Source organism: Canis lupus, chromosome 6, assembly GCF_003254725.2.
Source record: "Canis lupus dingo isolate Sandy chromosome 6, ASM325472v2, whole genome shotgun sequence".
In the NCBI taxonomy this organism is placed as follows: domain Eukaryota; kingdom Metazoa; phylum Chordata; class Mammalia; order Carnivora; family Canidae; genus Canis; species Canis lupus.
Genome location: NC_064248.1, coordinates 58,966,239 through 58,987,829, shown reverse-complemented (window position 1 = coordinate 58,987,829; position 21,591 = coordinate 58,966,239). Strand labels below are relative to the sequence as shown.

The 21,591-nt window shown below is 38.8% G+C and overlaps 1 protein-coding gene across 1 annotated transcript; it reads right to left on the bottom strand.

Moving 5' to 3' along the window:
- Positions 1–472: 472 nt before the first annotated feature.
- LOC112640914 (guanylate-binding protein 6) lies at positions 473–20,774 on the bottom strand. The gene is made up of 11 exons (XM_025417733.3): positions 20,561–20,774; positions 12,331–12,546; positions 10,927–11,054; positions 9,609–9,718; positions 9,211–9,407; positions 7,151–7,396; positions 6,048–6,328; positions 4,886–5,098; positions 3,128–3,230; positions 2,609–2,802; positions 473–1,118 (listed from the first exon to the last, which is right to left on the bottom strand). The coding sequence occupies exons 2-11, from the start codon at positions 12,518–12,520 to the stop codon at positions 897–899; spliced, it is 1,884 nt and encodes a 627-aa protein (XP_025273518.3). The 5' UTR covers positions 12,521–12,546; positions 20,561–20,774; the 3' UTR covers positions 473–896.
- Positions 20,775–21,591: the final 817 nt, after the last annotated feature.

The window sequence follows — 21,591 nt, the reverse complement described above, 5'->3', positions numbered from 1 at the left end:
AGCCTGCTTCTCCCTCTGCCTACATCTCTGGCTCTCTCTGTGTGTCTCTCATGAATAAATAAAATTTTAAAAAACAAACAAGGCCAAAATGAGAACAAGATTAAGATGTAAATGTTATGCATCCCTAGTACTCTGATCTTAGTCTTAGACCCCTAATTTAGCACGCTGATGTCGTTTCTAGAAATAGTGATTTTATCATCACATAGCCAATTTCACATTCCTTTTATGAATATCATTATATATTAGTATTATACTCTATATTTTCTGTTATTTATTTATAAAATGGCAATTCAAGATTTCTTTATGAAAGTCAAAAGATAAGAGTATATGATGAAGGCCTGTGTTCCTTCCATCCCTGATGCTATTCAGTTCTCAGGAGGAACCAATGATACTAGTTTCTAACAAATTTTCCAGAGATATCCTAGTGTACATAGGTATGATCACACATAATAATTCATTTACAGTGAACACATTTTACATACTGCTTTATACTTTATTTCTTTACTCAAGATTTTTCTGTGTTTGTACAAATAGAGCTCCACTGTCAGTTTATTTCCTGGCTACATAGTATTCCAGTGTAGGCACATGTTCAATTTATATTACCAATTTATATAGCTAGATATTTAAGTAATATAATTAAGCAATCTTTTGTCATTTAAAGTGATACCTCAGTGGATTTTATATATATTTACAATTTTGCACATGTATGTTTCCTTAACAACATGCTATATCAAAGTGTACATACATTTATTCTATCTAATGTGGGCCAAGCATTGATATCCTTTTGTAGACACTTTTTATATTTAAAACTTTGTTGAATAAAAGTGAAAAGCATACACGCCAAAAATAGGCCAGAGTATATATATCTACATTTTTAAATTTCTTTAAAAGAAGAGTTAATTCTTTTTAAATAGTGAGCTCACACCTTTTATAATATTACCAATAATTCTACCAGGAGAAGTAAATATTGAAACAATCTCACTACCAAATCTCTCCAAGACTTGTAAAAATGAGGGACTATTTTCAGTAGTTTCAATCCTATATTTCAACTGCCTTATTTCCTCATTCATCTCTTCAGATTTCTTTCTAAATCCTTCATTGAGCAGATCTCGTTGGACCTAAAGAAAAAGTGAGAAATAAAACTTTTTAAATTATCATTGTTTTCAAGAATTGTACTTCATATATAAAAACTTGGTCAAGCTGTCTTTGTTTTACTCTTAAAATTGTTCTTTCTTACTCCATCTAGAAAGGAGAATTTGGCAGTGAGGCATATCGCTTGGCTTGGACCTAAACACTGAAGGAAGCATAGTTTAAAGCCTTACTAAGGGCAGCCCTGGTGGCCCAGCAGTTTAGCACCACCTTCAGCCCAGGGTGTGATCCTGGAGACCTGGAAACCTGGGATCGAGTCCCACCTTGGGCTCCCTGCATGGAGCCTGCTTCTCCCTCTACCTGTGTCTTTGCCTCTCTTTCTCTGTGTCTGTCATAAATAATTTAAAAATCTTAAAAAAAAAAATAAAGCCAAAAAAAATAAATAAAGCCTTACTAATATTCACACACCGTTAAGGTTTTTCTAGAATGCTAAGCCTGACATGAGGACAAATGTAACACTTTTCAGTGAAAATAAAAAATTTAAAAAATGAAAGCCAGTTGGGAAATAGCTTTGGTCTGATCACACTCAATCCCACTTAGGTTGGTACAGTCACCCAAATAGTAGAAATGATGGGAACTTATAAGCTCTTCCAGAAATCTGTTATAAACCTATCTTGATGGACAATGAGGGAATTCCTTCCTATGCCATTTGATAACCTGAGTAAACTACCCACACCTGGAAACAAGATAGCACGTTTAGGAACTGTCACTTCCTTGTGTTTTTGAGTCTCTACATTTCTTATAGTTTTATGTCAGCACAGATCAACTTCAGGGTGTTTGGGTAGCAGCAGGGTTTCTGATAATTGTCAATGATCTTGGTAAAGCAAACCAGTTGCTGCTCATATTAAATACATATGGTTGGGATATCTGTTTAATCAAGCCTCATGAGATCATTTTAAAATCCCCAAAATAGGGATCCCTGGGTGGCTCAGCAGTTTAGCGCCTGCCTTTGGCCCAGGGTGTGATGCTGGAGTCCCGGGATCGAGTCCCACGTTGGGCTCCCTGCATGGAGCCTGCTTCTCCCTCTGCCTGTGTCTCTGCCCCTCTCTTTCTCTATGTCTATAATGAATAAATGAAATATTTTTAAAAAAATAAAATAAAATCCCCAAAATAGCAACTCAAATGGTATTTATATTCTCCAAGGGCTTAGAGGTGCCATACTCATCCTGAACACTCTAGAGTCTACATATAGAGTGGAATTCAAAGGCTTCTTTAGAAAAGGGGCAGGGAGGGGCAAGAAAAGGAAGAGGAAAAGGAGAGGAAGGAGAAGGGAAGAGGAAGAAGAAAAAGAAGGAGGAGGAGAATTAGAATTATTATTCAAAAGATTCAGGGTTTTAATAAATTACAGGCACGTACAATGGTGCTTCCTTCTATGAGCTCACTGTAACCGTCACCCATCCTTTCCTGAGGTATCAGGAGAAGGACCATCAAGCACTACCAAGGTCATGGCCAAACTTACCTTCAGCTTATGCTCCAACATCATATTCTGTTCTTTTATTATGTTTTCTCTCTCCCTCTCCAGCTTCTTTTCCAGTTGAGCTATGTTTTCCTGGAGACTCCTCTGTTGTGCCTCTATCTGCTGTTCCTGTTCTAGTAGTTTCTGTTTTAGCAGGTTTTGTTCCCTCTCAGCTGCCTCCTTACAGGCCCGCTCAGCTGCCCCAAGGAAAAGTTCAGAGGGAAGAAAATTAAATGAGAATTGATCCCAACCCTCCAGAGCTCAGAGACAAAACCAAATTGGAAGGGAATGTGGAAAATCTCTAAATTCCTTGTGTCCACACCATTGGGAGCACATTTCAGAATATTATGGGAAAGGCCTGTCTGGCTGACATACAATCACAACTCCTCTTGTTGTTTTTCCAATTTAGTACAGTTGTTCCACAGAAGGAGACAATGATGCTCCTTGTCTCAGGAAGGTTTTGCCCTCACACCTGACAGAGGGACCTATCCAACCCATTGTGAGCCACACCTAGCCCCATACCTGCTATGGCCTTCTCCCCATCAGAGAGGGCTTTATCTGCCTGCCAGATAGATTCCTCTATTGAAGCCTGTGACAGCAGAAAGCCCTGGAGGACCTCATTTGCCTGAGGAATCAAGAAAGAACAAACAACTTAGATTTCCACTATGAAGGTTAGTGCTACAAAAACAAGTATATCCATGTAAGTTTTGCTTCATGCTTAAAATTCTACAGTGGCTCCCTACAAGGTATCCAAGCTCTTTAGTGTGACTAGAGGGTCTCCATATCTCCTGCTTCCTGTCTACCCCTCCAGGCTCTCCCCTCAGTGCTGCTTCCTTCTACCCACCCAAGGTTCTAGCCAGTCAGAACTATGTTCAGTTCTATAAATCCACAATCTTCTCCATGGGAAATGTTGCCCCTAATTTGTGCTATTGTTCTTCTCTGTTATTTGCTCTCTTTAACTTTAGGCAAGTTATTTTAACCTATCTGTGCCTCTCAGTTCAGATCTATATAATGTTGACAATAAATAGAGACATTTCTTTTTTTTTTTTATTTTTTTTTTATTTATGATAGTCACAGAGAGAGAGAGAGAGAGGCAGAGACACAGGCAGAGGGAGAAGCAGGCTCCATGCACCGGGAGCCTGACGTGGGATTCGATCCCGGGTCTCCAGGATCGCGCCCTGGGCCAAAGGCAGGCGCTAAACCGCTGCGCCACCCAGGGATCCCCTAAATAGAGACATTTCTTAATGTTGTTTGAAGGATTAAGCTTAAGAGTCTAGGAAAACAGCTTTACATCATGCCTATAGGAAATGGCAGTCTACTATATATTAGTTGCATTATTATTTAATTATTATTATGTCTGTTACCATAATCTATGTAGCCCATTTTCTTTTATTTATTTCTTTATTATTATACTTTTTAAATTTGAGTATATTGATGCACAATGTTATATTACGTTGGGGGCATACAACATAGTGATTCTTTAAGTTTATACTTTATGCTCTATTCACAAGTGTAGCTACCGTCTCCTTACATCACTATCACAGTATTGTTGATTGTATTCCTCATGCTGTGCCTTTCATTCTCATGACTTACTCCATAACTGGAAGCCTGTATCTCCCACTCCCCTTCATTTATTTTGCCCAGCCCCCAGCCCCTCTTCTCTGGCAACCATCAATTTGCTCTGTATATCTAGGTTTGATTCTGCTTTTTGTTTATTCACTTGTGGGTGTTTTTTTAAGATTTCACTTATGAGTGAAGTGATATGGTATTTGTCTTTCTCAGTCTGACTTATTTCACTTAGTATAATATCCTTTAGGTCCATCTGTGTTGTCTTATATGGCATGATCTCATCCTTTTAATGGTTGCATAATACTGCATCATATGGAGCCCATATTCACAGGTTCATATGTGCTATAGCTTTGTATATAATTATCTGTGTATCTGACTTCATCTCTTACTTTTGATCATACTTAAGTACAAGGCTTCTTATTTAACTTGTAAGTTGTCAGCACTCGGTATATTCAATGTTGTGTTGTTGGATGAAATGAGTAGTTTCTCTTCTGTCTCTTGTGGATTTCAGAAATCCATACTCTTTTTGGGAATAGGCATTTTCACTCTCCTCAGGAGTAAATAGCAAATAGTGGATCTTAAAAGCTAAAGCTGTCATGATATCCCCATGTGTGTGCGTCTTATCATCCACAACTGGTGCATTGCTCTCAGATTATCTGAAGACCCCTTTGATGCTATTCTGTAGGCTCCCCATGCTCCCCTGTTACTCACCTTCACTCCTTTCCTGGGTACTTGTGAATAGTCCCATTCAATACTTTCCTTTGCTTGCCTGTAGAGTTTGTGCCCTCCAGGAGCAGAGAAAGTTCCTGCTGAAATACTTTCCATTAGGGGCTTTGAAATCTGATCGAGGATAGACTGGCAGTATTTAACTGATGCCTCTTCATTCTGCTGCAAGAAATGCTCCTTCTTATCCTTTATTAGTTCCTACAAGGGAAAAATATATTTATTGGGATATCACCACAAGAAAGGAACAGAAAGAATAAGATTCAAAAGAATCTGGTAGGGATCCCTGGGTGGCGCAGCGGTTTAGCGCCTGCCTTTGGCCCAGGGCGCAATCCTCGAGACCCGGGATCGAGTCCCACGTCGGGCTCCCGGTGCATGGAGCCTGCTTCTCCCTCTGCCTGTGTCTCTGCCTGTGTGTGTGTGTGTGTGTGTGTGTGTGTGTGTGTGTGTGTGTGACTATCATAAATAAATAATCTGGTAGAAGGATTGGTCTAACTGTGGTCCTCATGAGAAAAGCATTCTGTTGGAGAAGGACATGGAATAAAACAGGCATCACAAGACTTGATTTACTCATAACCTTGAATACTCTGCAAGACTACAGGAAAGTTTCTTAACTTCCCTGGTTCTCCTGAAATGTTGGAGCTGTATTACCTATGGTTCACTGAATGCAACTGTAGCATTCAGTGATTTTATCTTCAATGATACAGTGATACAACAAAGAGCAATGTAAGTTAAAAATGGCCTAGAATGAGGGTCTGATAAGAGAAAATTTGATTTTCTTGACAATGAAAATTTTATTTTCTTTGATTCCCACTTGACAGTGGGAATGTGTTCCCAAAAAGCATCCATAGTCAGAAATGATTTGGGGGTGTTCTGGGCAGGCTTAGAATTCATAGAAGTATTAAAACATCAAGAGGATATCTATATTGATTTTGCTTCAGAGATCAGAGAGATTTCTAGGTAAAGTGCCTCAGGTTTGGGAGGGGGAGAAAAAAAGATGGAAATGTAGTCCTTTGAATCTCTTTTTCTCATGAGAATCCAGATTTCTTTATCCTTGAGTAAGAGATGAGCCATGGGATCAATAAAGCTACTTCTAGGCTTCATTCTTTAAAGCAAAGGGTCTTGAAGAGTAAACTCTAAGACAAATTACCACAAGAGTCTTCTGGAATGTCTGATTTTCATCTTTGAACGAATGCTCCATGAACACTGCAATGGCTTCCCTCTCACAGTCTGCATGCACACCCAGCAGCTCCTGGAGCGTGTCTGTGGGGAGCTTCAGTCGCTGGGCCATCTGCTCACTATAGTGGCTGGCTGCTTTCTGCACAGCCTCAGAATTCTCAAGCTGGGCTAGAGTTGTCACTGCATTCTCCAAACAAGGAACTGCTCCAGTATTGATGGTATCCACATAGGTCACCACCAGAGTCCTCAGCCCTAAATGAGCCAGGATATTAAAGGGACAAATACCAAATTTATCCATAGGATACCAGATTCTGAGACTACATTTCTGAAGTCACATGCACACACATACACACCCGTCCCCCTACCCACACTCCTCTACCCCACCCCCCACCACACACCACACACCACCCTGCCTCCTCTATCTTCACATTTGTTTTCCTATTGACTCTTAATTTTTATGGTTCTCCAGGACAGATGGCTGAAAAAATTTTAAATGTACCTTTATCTAATATATTAAAGGTTATCTGGAAAAGATAATTTCCCATTAAAAAAAATTAAAAGCAAAATAGATTATATAGGTAGACAGATGAAGCAAGATAAATCAGATTATATCTGTTCTCATTTTTGAAGCTCCCAATGGATTTTAACTGATTCATGGGCTAGTATTTATTTTTGGACTGCTCTAAACTCCCAAAATGGTTTTCTTTATTTTTATTTTTTTTATCTATTTGTTTTGCAAATAACACTTATCAGATAGGACTTTGCTTGAGGGGGAAAAAACGGCAGTATATTCTGTTTGTATACCCAGTTAGTGATTTTTTTTTTTTATCAGTAGAGGATCTTTTTCAGATAAGTAGATGCCACAGATATCAGTGACAAAGTGTATGGTTTTGGAGGGGGATTTATAAACCCCCCCAAAGTGAGATAATTATAAAATATATACATCTCTTCGTGGAGTATGAATGTGTATATACATAGAATTCCATACAGAATAAAGCAAAAATGCTGAAAAATACATTATATAATATACTTGACATATATTAGGCCCCACCAAAATGGGAAAAGGAGACTCACGATTCCCAGTGACCATAAGTCCCTCTCTGAGAGTCTTGATCCTTGCGTGGGTGAAGATGTAAGAACAAAAATTGTTTGATTGTGTCCGGAAATTGGGATCCAGTTCATTTTCAGGTATATTCTCAATATTGGCTAGAAGTTTTGTGTCATTTGTTGGTCGGTCAAAGACAAAACACTTCCGTTTTGGAAAGAAATGCCTGATGCACTCTCTCGGTTTATTGGATGCTTGGATTCTGGAATTTTTGCCTGAGGGATAAGAACAACAGATTACTGTAGGAATAGTATTGAAGCAAGGAAGCTAAAGGTTTTTATGACAGAGATTTGTATTCTTTCCTGTCTTCTATGCTTATAACACCTTTAACATAAACATTCAATACTCCTTATGAAGCAAACTCATGCCAATGGTAGCACTCTGGAGAGAAATTTGGGGAGACATGTGATTCAGGTAAAAGATCCTATGGCTAGTAACTCCAGACCTGAAAATGGTGGTATAGCTGTCCATTAGATGTTTGCTAAATGAGTGGCTAAAAGAATGAAAGGTCAAATGGAACTTTTTGGTCTCATGTAGAAAGTGAGCTATGGGACCAAGGAGCGCCACGGTCAAGAGATAATGGAGTCATATTAGGAACAACAGTACTAAGCATATAACTCTGGTCACTTAAGGAAAACTGCATGATGCCAAAAATAACTTGTACAATGTTAGCTATTTTACTTCGCAAAAACCTCAGAAAAGTAAATGTAACTAAAATGTAATTTTAGGATGTCACCACTACTCTACAGCTCTGGAGGTAAAGGACTGTCCTTGATTTAACAGCACTGATCTTCTGCTAGTTTCTCACTAAATGTATAAGTAGAAAAATGAAAGCAGGCTCCTGGCTGGCTCAGTCACTTAGGCATCTGCTTTTAGCTCAGGTCATGATCCCAGGGTCCTGGGATCAAGCCCCGCATCGGGCTCCCTGCTCAGCAGAGAGTCTGCTTCTCCCTCTATGCCTCCTTGCTGCTTGTGTTCTCTCTCTCTTTCAAATTAAAAAAAAAAAAAAAAATCTTTAAAAAAAATGAAAGCAAGAATGAATAAATCAGAATTGATCTTTTTCTCAAGGTTTAATGAGATATACACCATTTGAAATGTACATTAGAAATGTAATATAAATTAAAATAATTTATTATTTCAAAATTATAGTAAGGATAAATATGGGGGAATTGAGAGAAAACTATGGTATAGAAAATAAAATGAATGTTCTGATAATTATCATAAATATTAAAAAAGCATAAATTCAGGTTTATTTAAAGTACACAGTCATTTGTATGTTATATATATATAACATGTATGTGAGATATATATATATATACCCATAATATATAAGGACATATTCCTTATGTCAGGCATAAGGAAATTATATCCTTCTTTGAGAAAATTAATATATGTGCAAAATAAATTTATTAAAATATATTGTGTGTATATATATATATAGTAATATATTGATTTTCCTTGTAATTTCATGCCTTACAAGTATCTGGTCAGGTGTTTTCTTCAACACAGAAAAACAGAAGCCAAAATAAGGAACATGTGTCTGGTCTTTGGAAAGTTTAAGCACACAATTGTAACCCGGTAGCTAAATTAGCCTATGTTTAAAAAACAAATTGGTTTTGAATAATTTTACCCTAGCCTAGGCTCTGCATTTTTTTTTAAGATTTTATTTATTTATTCATGAGAGACATAGAGAGAAGGCAGAGACACAGGCAGAGGGAGAAGCAGGCTCCCGTAGAGAGCCCAATGTGGGACTTGATCTATGTGGGACTTGATCCTGGAGTTCCGGGATCACTCCCTGAGCTGGAGGCAGATGCTCAACCGCTGAGCCACCCAGGCACCCCCTAGGCTCTGCATTTCTTAAGTGAACTTAAACTCCAGTCCCTAGAGCTTTTCAACCCACCTTCATGTCATCATTTCTACAGACTTCAATCTAGTCTCGAATATAAATGCAATCCCAAGGATAATGGACTGTGTTTAGTAGCTTCCACCCGCTGTTGGATCATCCACTGCCCAGGCCATACTCTGATACCTGAAATCAGCTTCAAAGCATTCTCCAGATACTCATCTTCTGTGATAGGATGATCATTTAACCTCAGCTCCAGTGTGAAATCCCGTACAGCCCAGATAAAGTCTGGAAAGAAACTCACAAATTCTGCAGAGTCCTCAATTTCATCCCTTTTGGGGGAGGACTTTGCCCTGATTAGTTCTGTGAGCTCTGTCACATAACTAGGGCTCAGTTAAGGAAAACGAAGCTCCTACCCACAATCCCCACATTTCTCTAACAAAAAATTATTATGAACACTTTCTTTTGCCCTGGGTCTCCTCTCCTCCACCAAAGGCAGCTAAGTGACAGGGAAGGGGAAACTAACTTGACATCTATTCCCATAAATTCAATGAAACATGGTGATTTGGTCCCTGGGAGGATACTGAAGCTGCTCCAGTGCCTGGTGGTTGATGGTACCCAAGCTGTTGTAGACAAAGGTGCTGCACAGAAGCACAGCCAGGGCAAAGATCCATGAGTCATTCTTAAGGTCACCCTAGAAAGCACATTAGAGCAAGAATTTTAGGCATTTAGAAATTCATTCAGACACTTCTCTCAGCCTTTCATTTATTATTTCAGTGAATATACTTGCCATGCAAAGAAATAAGTTTGAAGACAGACATAGATAGATTTCAGCTTTGACAATTACAAAGACATTTTTCGTGATTGTGATTTCAGTAAAGGTCCTGCCCTCAGAGTATCTTCAGTCCAGTTGAGAAGACCACACAGATGCAGTCAGATTTAAGAAACTATGGGAAAAAAGCAAGTTGGGAAATAGGAAGAAGTTGCACTGCAGTGCAAACACTAACTTCTGTTAGGTCCATGGGAGCTCTGTGGCTGGGATGGTTCTCTTGACTTAGCCTGAGTTGGGACAAGGGTGCTGATAAATCACTGAAAGGCTGCTCTGGAAGCCTTTCTAATTAAAAGAACCAATTAAAAGAAGTGGCACTTGAGGGCTGTCTTCCATCAGCACTCCCACTAGGTGGGAAAATTTGTCCTTCAAGTGTATAAGGTGATTTGGGCAGCACACTGTAGTTTGCACTGCATACTATTCAGAATAAGGGTGTGTTGGTAGGAAAGAGGAGAAACATCAACTCCATCCCAGGAGAGGAAATACTTCTGATTTATCTTCCAGATGAACTGTGTATTTGAGCTTTGGAGTTAAGAGTTGGGTTTACATTTCCTTTGGTGAAGTTCATCAACTATCCAAAGGGCATTCTGGAAGGCTTTGAGATACCTCTGAATGTGCTCGTTCTATAAAAGCCCATGTTTGCAGGTGCCTGGGTGGAGCAGTCATTTGAGTGTCTAACTCTTGGTTTGGGCTCAGATTGTGATCTCAAGGTCATGAGAACAAGCCCTGCATTATGCTCTGCACTCAGAAGTGAGTCTACTTGAGATTCTCTCTCTCCCTCTTCCTCTGCCCCTCCCCCCACTTGTGGTCTTGTACTCTCTCTTTCTCAAATAAATAAATAATTTTTTAAAAAATTAATCAAATAATTCACTCACCATTAAGAAATAAAATATTTTATCTAATATACCATCTCTTATCTAAAAGTGAGAGTCAAACAAACCAGCAGGCTTCATTACTATAGCTGAATTTCTAGATTTTGCAAATAGATCACAGCAGTTAAATTACAAAATATCATGAAGATGTAAGGAACAAATCCAGAATAAAGAGAACTTATCTGTGACTGTTTAACTTACCTTTTCCACATCACCCAGGCCCTCAGTATCCAGAAGGACCAGGGTGTGGTTTGGCTTGGTGGGGTGAGGCACACACCACATCCAGATGCCCTTGGTTTTAGACTGCACTGTAGATCCCAGAGGGAAACCTGCAAGGGGAGGGATGAAGGCAACATATAGTGACAGGAGAGCATCAAAGCAGCCAAAGGGTTACAAAGTCAAACTTTCTGGAATGTAAGTACCCCAGCATACAAGATGGTTCTTTCTCAATTTCCTCAAATGTGTCCTACTTTCTGTGTCATCTGTTTTAAGGAGGAAATCAATTATGCCAGGTAAGTGTTCAAGATAAAGGCAAAGAGACATTCATGAATCAGAAAAAATATGGAGATTATTGAAAACCATGACATTTTGAAAGAATGGTGAGGCACAAAGCCGGAGAACAATGGGGTAAAGAGAGACATGGGAAAAGAAAACGTGGAAAAAGGAAATTGAGATCACATTTTTTGTCAAAGCAATAAAAAAAAAATAATAAGAAAGGAGACTTTTTAGCTACAATGGTATGTGAAGTTCAGGAAAGATTTTTAAGATGATAGATGTTCTGAGGTGCTTTAGCACAACTGTCAAGGAAGAATTCTTGAGATATTTCACAATGCAACTTAGTAAGTTTATTAAAGTAGCACAGGGACAAAACCCATTGACAGCAGCACTTTTGCTGTATGAAGCTGGTGGTTATATGCTTAAGGCTCAAAGGGGAGGGGACATGCAGGGAATATTAGGTCATAAATGTTTCTTTAAATTTCTACTCATAAAACTACTTTCACAAGATTTCTCTGGTGCTTCCCATTCAGCTCGATATTAACTATTGGTGAAATACACAGGCAGTGAGGAGACCCTTTAAGAATATAGCAGCCAGCACATATTTGATCTTTATAGAAACTATGAAGGCTAAAAAAAAAAAAGAAAAGAAACTATGAAGGCTATGTTAGGTGAATATTCTGGGCTGAAGGTGAATATTTTTCTGCTTCTATCCCTCCTCAGTAGACTTTCGTGATCATGGTATCTCCCCTGCCAGGTAAGTATCTCAGTAGACTTTCAAAAATCTTTATATGTTGATGAGGATATCCCATAAAAAAGCAAATGTGTTTTGAGAGAGGAGGGAGATACATTTATAAGAGCCCAGTACTTGATCAGGTTAAAGAAGGTAGGATCCTGAGAATTAGTAGGAGAGATTTTCCTTAACAATAGTAAAATAGTATGATAATATATTAAAATAAGAGTAGTTTAGTACTGAGAATTAGAATTGGAAGGTTAATTTTTTTTTTGAGAGGTGTTTGGTTCTCCTTTCATGTGACCAGGGAAGAAAAATAAAGATCTGAGATAAAGCTAGTGGTAACTGGTTGGCCCCAGACTGAATACAACACTTACCTCGGTTCTGTCCTCCAAGACGATTCATCAAATAGGATTTGCCTGTACGATACAGTCCTACAATAGCCACCACCACTACTGGTTGAGAAATCTTTTCAAGAATCTGTATAGCTGTTGGGTTCACTGACAGCTGCATATTGTAGTTTTCCACCAGACAAATGGGGGCCGTCATATTGGGTCCAGATGCCATGACAACCTGCCAACCTAGGAAAGCTCCTTGTAGAAATAAGATTACAAAGTCATTCTCTGACTTAGAGTTATCCAAAGCATCCATCAATTTAGGACTAGGTAATTGGAGAAGGACAAACATTATATGGTCTCATTCATTTGGGGAATATAAAAAATAGTGAAAGGGAATAAAGGGAAAGGAGAAAAAATAAGTGGAAAATATCAGAAAGGGAGACAGAACATGAAAGACTCCTAACTCTGGGAAACGAACTAGGGGTGGTAGAAGGGGAGGTGGGCAAGGGGTGGGGGTGACTGGGTGGCGGGCACTGAGGTGGGCACTTGACGGGATGAGCACTGGGTGTTATTCTGTATGTTGACAAATTGAACACCAATAAAAAATGAATTTATTTTTTAAAAAATTAGGACTATGGGAAACTTCTGTGCTTTCTATGGGACAAAGTGTAACCTAGAATTAGCAGACTGCAGAGGGCTTCCTCTGTTATTTCCCTAAATCTCTGATGATATTAGTGATGAAACATAGGTTATTATTATTCTCCCAAGTTTTGCTTCAATAGTGATAATAAAATTCAAGCAATTGTTACTACACACGGAGGGCCTACAACATACCAAGCCCTGTGACACATGCTTTACATACCCAGCCTCACACTTAATGAGAACCTACAAGTTAGAAATTATTGTACCCACATTGCAAATAAGATAAATGAGTCTCACAAAATCTGAGTAAGACATGGAGTCAGGATTAAACCTAGACAGCTGAGCAAAATGGCAAGCTAGGAAGCTCTAAGCTCTTATTTCTTCAGAGATTTCAAAAATAACCAAAATATTGGCTAGAATAATCTCACAGTAGTTCTGTAAAAACAGTCAAATGTCTAAAGCAACCTAGCAAACACACAATCAAGAAAAAGCCATATTAAAAATGGTAGAAAATTCTATGGTATTTTTGCTTGTCCTTGTCCACATATTTCCCAGTGTGGTATAGTTTTGGTCTGTTGGAGGTGGCAACCTAGTTCCCAGTTTTCTCTCTTGACCCAGAGGGAACAGAGCAGACCCTGTTCACAGCGTCTGAGGGATACCTCTTCAGGTCTCTGTCTCATCTCACATGGATCTCAGACAGGGGCAGGGGCAGGGGCTGGGAATGTATTAAGATTACCAGTGAAGACAAAACAGACTATCTTAGGGGCACCTGGGTGGCTCAGTCAGTTAAGTGTCTTGCCTTCAACTCAGGTCATGATTACAGGGTTCTAGGATCGAGCCCTGCATCAGGCTCCCTGCTCAGTGGGGAGTCTGCTTCTCCCTCTCACCACCCCCACCACTCACCCCCTGCTGGTTCTCTCTCTCTCTCTCTCTCTCTCTCTCTCAAATAAATAAAAACAAAAAGCAAGAAGCAACAACAACAACAAGAAAAAACCCAGGCCATCTTAGGCAATAGTTCAGTTCCCACTTCCCTCCTTTAGACTGAATGGAGCAGAGCAGTTGGTGTTCATAATGTTCTGTGTTCTGAGCTGCCTGAAGGACTGGTCTTTGTTTCATCTAATTTGGATCTTGAACAGGGAGAAGCAATGAGCATTGCCAGGGAAAGCTGCAGGGAGTCTGACCTGCAGACCCCTCTGGCAAAATAGTATGAGCACGTCATATCGTGATTTATAATAAGAAGCATGTATTTGGTCTTTGTCCCTGCTCCTGACACACAGCTTCCAAGTGATGAAAGTAATGGAAGTATCTTCTGTTATACTATTTGTTCTTTTGTCCTTGGTTCCCAAAATAGTTCCAGAGTGAAGACGGTGAAAGAAGTGTCTTTTGTGATACATAACAAGCACCTTTCAACCACACTTATGTTTATGTGACTGAGGTGATTATAAGATACCCTGGATAACCACAGAATGAAGGCTGATTGCCAAGGGAACCAACCCTGTGATTAGAGAGTTGGAACTTTCAACCTCATCTCCCAACCTCTGGGAAGGGGAGAAGGGCTGAATGCCCAATGATTTATTCAATAATGCCTTTTTAATGAAAACTCCATTAAGAACCTTAACTGAGGGAGTTTAAAGAGCTTCCAGGTTGACAAACATGTGCAGGTGCTCAGAGGGTGGTGTGCCCAGGAAGAGTATGGAAGCTCTACCTGCTTTTCTTTTCTTTTTAAAAGATTTTATTTATTCATGAGAGACCCACAGAGAGAGGCAAAGACATAGGCAGAGGGAGAAGTAGGCTCCCCACAAGGAGCCTGATGTGGGACTCGATCCCGGACCCCAGGATCATGCCCTGAGCCAAAGGCAGACCCTCAGCCACTGAGCCACCCAGGTATCCCACCACATGCTTTTCTTGATACTTTATTATTATTCTCCAGGTTTTGCTTCAATAGTGATAATAAAATTCAAGGAATTTTACTACGCACTGAACCTATAATATACCAAGCCCTGTGACTCAGACCTTAGATACTTGATACTTAGCCCTACACAACTCTTTTATCTTACTATTCGGGGTCTATCTTTTTTCTTTCTTTCTTTCTTTCTTTCTTTCTTTCTTTCTTTCTTTCTTTCTTTCTTTCTTCTTTCTTTTCTTTCTTTCTTTCTTTTCCTTTTCTTTCTTTTCTTTCTTTCTTCTTTCTTTCTTTCTTTCTTTCTTTCTTTTCCTTCTTTTCTTCTTTTCTTTCTTTCTTTCTTTCTTTCTTTCTTTCTTTCTTTCTTTCTATAAACCAGTAATCTAGTGAGTTTTTGCAATCCAGTGAGTAATCTAGAGTATTTTTCCTGGGTTCTGTAAGTGATTCTAGCAAATTACTGACTGGGATAGAGATGACAAACATAGCAAGTCAGAAGTATGGGTGGCACTCTGGACGTGAAGTGGTGCCAGTCTTGTGGGACCGAGCCCTTAACCTGTGGGGCACACACTAACTTCAGACTGTTCCTGTCAGGATTGCTTACTGTGACAAATTGCCCATACCTGAGGTGACCAGAAGTAAAGTGTTGAGAACAGGGTGTTGAGAGGAGAAACAGAATTTTTTCCCTTTTCAAGGTGGGGACAAACAAGAGACCATTGAAGTCTCCAAAGAGAGATTCTGAGGGAAATTAAGACATTTAAAAGCAACATGTATATGGGAAAACTGAAAAAGCCATGTACAAGCTCAGGGAAAATGCATGCTCAGAAAAGATCTGAAACAACTTTAAGATTTCTCCTTAGCTTAATCCTAAGGATCAAGACTAAGACCCAACTAATTAGCAAAAGACATCCTTGGCATAGAACCAGTATTTCCAAAAAAATGGAAAAGGTGGCTGTTTCTATATATGACCTATTTTCAGCAGAAACAACAAAAAACACAAAGCATACAGAGGAACAGGAAAATATGGCCCATTCAAAGGAAGTAAACAAATGTGGCAGAAAACATAACTGAAGAAACACAAGCGTTGCATGTTCTAAGCAAAGACTAAAGTAATTTTCTTAAGTGTACTAAAAAAGCTAGAGGAAAACACAAAGAACTCAATAAAGTACATCAGGAAAATGATATGTAAAGAAAATTAGTTCAGTCACAGCATGGTACTGGCATAAAGATATGTATAGACCAGTAGAATAGAACAGAGACCAGAAATAAACCCTCCCATATATGGTCAAATGATTCCTGACAAGCACATCAAGATCATTTAATGAGGAAAGCATAGTCTTTACAGAAAATGGTGCTGGGGAAATTTGATATTCACATACAAAAGGATGAAATTGGACCATTACTTAAATACCATATATAAAATTTAACTCAAAATATCAAAGACTTAAACATAAGAGAAAAACTATAAACACTCTTGTTAGAAAACACAGGAGAAAACCTCACAACACTGAACGTGACAGTGATTTCTTTGGATCTGACACCAAAGGCATGATCAAAATATGAAAAAAAAATGGCAAATAGGACTTCATAATTAATATTTTTTGTTACTCAACCGAGTAACAAGGCAACACACAGAGTGAGAGAAGAAATTGCATATCACATATCTGATAAGGGATGAATATATATATTAGAATCTGTAAGAACTTTTACAACTCAATAATAAAAACAATGCAGTTCAAAAATCAGACAAAGGACACAAACAACCATTTCTCCAAAAAAGATAGCCAATAGATACATGAAAAGATGCTCAGCATCACCAATAATTATGGGAATGTAAATCAAAGCCACAGTGAGTACAACTTTATACCCTCTAGGATGGCTATTATATTTTAAAAAATGAAAACAAAAACAGACAGCAAACAACGAGTGCTGGCCAGGATGTAGAGAAATCGGAACCCTTGTGCATTGCTGGTAGGAATGTAAAATAGTCCACCACTGCGGAAAACACTATGGTGTGTTCCCCCAAAATTTGAACATGGAATGACCATTTTATCCAGCAATTCCATATCAGGGAATATCAAAAGTATTAAAAGCAGGAACCCAAACAGATATCTGTACATCAGTGTTCATAGCAGCAGTATTCACAGTAGCCAAAAGGTGAAAATGCCCATCGGGGGATGGATGAATAAACAAAATGTGTCATAAACATACAATGGAATATTTTTCAGCTGTAGGAAGAATGAAATTCTGATACATGTTACAACAGTGATGAACCTTGAAGGCATTATTCTAAGTGAAATAAGCCAGACATGGAAGACAAGTACTGTATGATTTCACTTATAAAAGGTACCTAAAATAGTCAAATGCATAGAGATACAAAGTAGAATAGTGTTTACCATGGGCTGAAGTTGGGGGGGGATGAGGAGTTATTGTTTGAAGGGTACTGAGTTCCCCTTTGGGATGATAAAAAAATATCTGGAGATGGATAGTGGTAATAGTTGCACAACAGTGTGAATGTATTTAGTGTCACTGAACTGTACTCTTAAAAATGGTTAAAATGGGGGGCACCTGGGTGGCTCCGTTGATTAAGTGTCTGCCTTCAGCTCAGGACATGATCTCAGGGTCCTGAAATGGAACCCCACATCAGGCTTTCTGCTCGGTGGGGAGTCTGCTTCTCCTTTTCCCTCTGCGCTCTCTCTCTTTCTCTCTCTCTCTCTGTCTCTCTCTCTCAAATAAATAGAATATTTTTTAAATGGTTAACATTGTAAATTTTATGTTAAAAAATTTTTATCACAATTTTTAAGTTTTTAAAAAACAACAACTGGGCAATCTATCTTTCTGTTTCATGCCACTGCAACCACATATAGGACAGAATATTCTTCCTCAAAGACATTGATTATCCTGTCAGTTCCTTTATCAGTAGGTTAACCTATGGCAGCTTTCTTGTCATGATCACATATCAAAATGTGTTCTCTAGTGCTTTAGTGTGACCCATGCACTCATCTTTTGTCTGCAGATTGACAAGTGTTGGGAATAGGAGTGGTAAGTGGAATGAGGTGTAGCCTCTCTTTCAACCAGCGAACGCAGGAAAATGTCTCTGAATCTTAAGAGATATAGGCTGAAGTACTTAGCTGAGGTGGGTCAGGTTTTCTGCAAATTACTCTTATGGATGAGAACAAAAATAAATATGCAAATATCATTTTATATTATATAAGGAGACATACACATATATTTAGAGAGATAAAGCAAACCTAGCAAAATATCACCAGTAGATAAATCTAGGTGAATGGTATATGGGATTCTCTTATACAAAATTAAATATTAAAGATACAGTTTTGGTCTCCTGGCATATTTTTTATTGCATTAAATTTAAATGGTTTTCTGTAATATTGTGGGATTGTATAAAATTTCTAGACAAAAGAGACTCCATTTTGAAGTTCCATTTTCTTTTCCAAATAAAGAATTCCTTAACTAGACCAGAGTGGTAATAGTTTTCAAGCAATTACTCATAAAATTTCAACAGAGCAACTGGCATTTGGATCATACGAAGACTAAATGCACACCAGAGGCAATTTTATTTGATAGGACCAATAACATCATCAGTAAGATGGTAATCAGAAGTGGCTCAACTAGTCAGCACCAAATTAGTGGGTTTTTTCTCCTCTTCTTTATCTAAATCGTGTACTTATCCTTTCCTTCTTTCTCATTAAAACCTTGTGCTAGGGCAGCCCTGGTGGCTTAGTGGTTTAGCTAAGCCTTCCGCCTGGGGTGTGGTCCTGGAAACCTTGGGATTGAGTCCCGAGTCGGGCTCCCTGCATGGAGCCTGCTTCTCCCTCTGCCTGTGTCTCTGCCTCTCTCTCTCTCTAATAAATGAATGGATAAATTTTTAAACAACAACAACAACAACAACACCTTGTGCGTTTCCCACAACGAGCAGGACACTAGCCACTTCGGAATCTGTGCTCCCAAATTACAATTCTGAGACCCCAAATAAAGGCCTCTGTTCTTTTTCAGTTTTACCTTCTTTCCTCCATTGACAATGTCTATATGTATTTTTCATAATCAGAATATGTAAACATGCTCTTATGTTCAAATGTCTCAAATACTCAGTTCCAAATTTTATGTCACATGTTCAAAATGCATCTAACATCAGCCCTATCATTTATTGCTTTTTGGTGCCTTAAACAAGGAGCCTCACCTAGCTAAACCTAAGTTTTTAAAGATAATTATACAGGTAATGTGAATAAAATTAAAGGTCCAACGTGGAGGATATTTCAATAATTAAATTAGATGCTGTAAGCTTTTACCTTAGTATAGCATGCAACACAAAATAGGATTTCAGTGTATGTTTGTTGAATAAACGGACACTAATCTGCAATAATTGCATTGAGCAATTTGGTCCATTGGGCTGTGGATTTCTTTTTTTTTCATCTTTAAGATTTTATTTATTTATTCATGAGAGACACACAGAAAGAGGCAGAGACAGAGGCAGAAGGAGAAGCAGGCTCCCTGCAGGGAGCTGGATGTGGGACTCAATCCCAGGACCCTGGGATCACAACCTGAGCCAAAGGCAGATGCTCAACCACCGAGCCACCCAGGTGCCCCTGGGCTATGCATTTCAACACTGCAAACTGTAGATTGCTAAAAAACAAGGTCTACAAGTAAATTTTTTGTCAGGTCAGAATGGTAAGCAAGTTCAAATACACTGCTCCTGTCCCACCACCTTTTGTCTGATTCTTCAATGTGGGGAGCAAAGAGCACCAGGGTAAAACAGAAGCCTCTGAGCACTGGGTGTTATACTATATGTTGGCAAATTGAACTTCAATAAAAACAAACAACAAAACAAAGCAAAAGAAGCCTCAAACAGCTACCTTATAGTGACTGGAACTGTAAATCCCTTCTTTGTAGGTAAGATTAAAGGAAGCTGAAGGAGACGTAACAGGAACAACTGAACAACTTTATGAAAACAGCTGGTGGTTTCTTAGCTGTGAATGAGCCACAGAGCTTTTAACTTCAAATTTACAAAGTGCAGCCATTCAATCCTATTCAGGACTGGTTTTCAAAATTTAAACTACATTAAGAATCACCCGGTGAAATTGTTAAACCCAGATTCTATACGTTTAACAAATGGTACAGGTGACTCTGATGTTTCTATGAAAAATAAACCAACAAACACCAGAGAGGGGCAGGGAAAAAGAAACAGACGGACTTGACAAAAATAGATATTTTTAACTAATAAAGATCAGCGGTGTGGGAACTAAATTTATTCCTGCATGGAGAGTTCTGTAACTCTCAATCTGAAGCTTTCTTAAGTATGACTAGTAGAAATACTAGAAAGAAACTATCTCTTTAGATTATCATTGCCTATCAGCTCCTTGAGGGGCACAGTCTCATCTGTGAATTCTAAGTGCCTGTCACAGAGCCTGCTAAGAGTCAATCAGGGAGGCTCCCATGAAATTCTTTGCACTCCAGTTGCTGCTGCCCTGAGCTGACATTGTTCCAGAAACAGCACACCCAGGGAGACCTGGTGTGCTTGGCTATCACTTTGCAGCAGCTCCCATTTCAAATGGAGAAGCTGAGCTTCCCCAAAACTAAAGCCAGCCACAGACTCTGGTGGGCCAGACAAAAGGCAACCTGCCCTTCCTGCCCATTCCTCACTGTCACTTGAAATCAGAAATCAAATCTTGAGCTCAAGACAGTGTTGCCAATAAAAGAAGATGTACTTGCCTTCTCTGCAGCACCAGGGGTCCAAGAACAGTTAGCTCTCCGCAGCTCACTGGTTGCTCACTTGTTCCTTCCACCTTCTATTCCTTCCTTTATAAAAGCTGGAAAAAACTGAGCAAGTTATAAATTTCTACCTTCTAATGTGTTAAAACTGAAATTGAAAGTAAAAGTAACTCCTGCACCCTGAATCACCAGACTAGAGCATGAATCTGGATATTCAGTACACAGTAAGAGGGCATTGAGAAACCCCACAGTTGCTCAACAGTCAGATCTTAGAAAATACATTTCATCAGCTTTCTTTTGTCTTCCCCATCTTGGAAGGCTCTGCTGGCTTCACTTCTTTATATGTCTCTCTCAGCTGGCTTAAGTTTCCTTAGAACACAAGAGACATAGAAAATGCATGGCACAAATGTAAGCAAGATTGTAGAAAGCAAGATTATTTCAATTATGTTTCTCTTAGAGGGACTTCCTGGGTTCTTTTGTCAGTGGAGAGCTTTTAACATTTTAAATATGTTCCCTATTATGTAGTGTCAATGCAAATTGAACAAACCTTTTAGAATTTCCTTGTTTTTCTTGACTGATATGTTTATTTTTGCTATTTTTATCATTTTAATTCCAGTGGAGTAAACATACAGTATGATATTAGTGTACAATATAGTGATTGAACAATTCCATATATTACTCAGTGCTCATCAAGACAAGGGTACTCTTAATCTTCTTCACCTATTTCACCCAATCCCTACTCCCCTCCCCTCTGCTATTAGTTGGTTCTCTATAGTTAAGAGTCTGATTTTTGGTTTGTCTCTTTTTTTTCCCTTTGCTCATTTGTTTTATTTCTTAAATTCCACTTACGAATGAAATCATATGTTATTTGTCATTCTCTGGCTTATTTTACTTAGCATTATACTCTCTAGATGCATACGTGTTGTTGCAAATGGCAAGATTTCACTCTTTTTATGGCTGAATAAGATTCCATTCTATGTATATACCACCTCTTCTTTATCCGTTCATCTGTTGATGGACACTTGGGTTGC

Coding starts and splice junctions, on each gene's coding strand:
- LOC112640914 (XM_025417733.3), bottom strand. CDS start 12,520: ATGGCATCTGGACCCAATATGACGGCCCCCATTTGTCTGGTGGAAAAC. Junction 3,231..4,885: donor TACCCAGGAAAGGAGTGAAG/GTGAGTAACAGG, acceptor TTGATTCCTCAG/GCAAATGAGGTCCTCCAGGG. Junction 1,119..2,608: donor TGTTGGAGCATAAGCTGAAG/GTAAGTTTGGCC, acceptor CTTTTTCTTTAG/GTCCAACGAGATCTGCTCAA.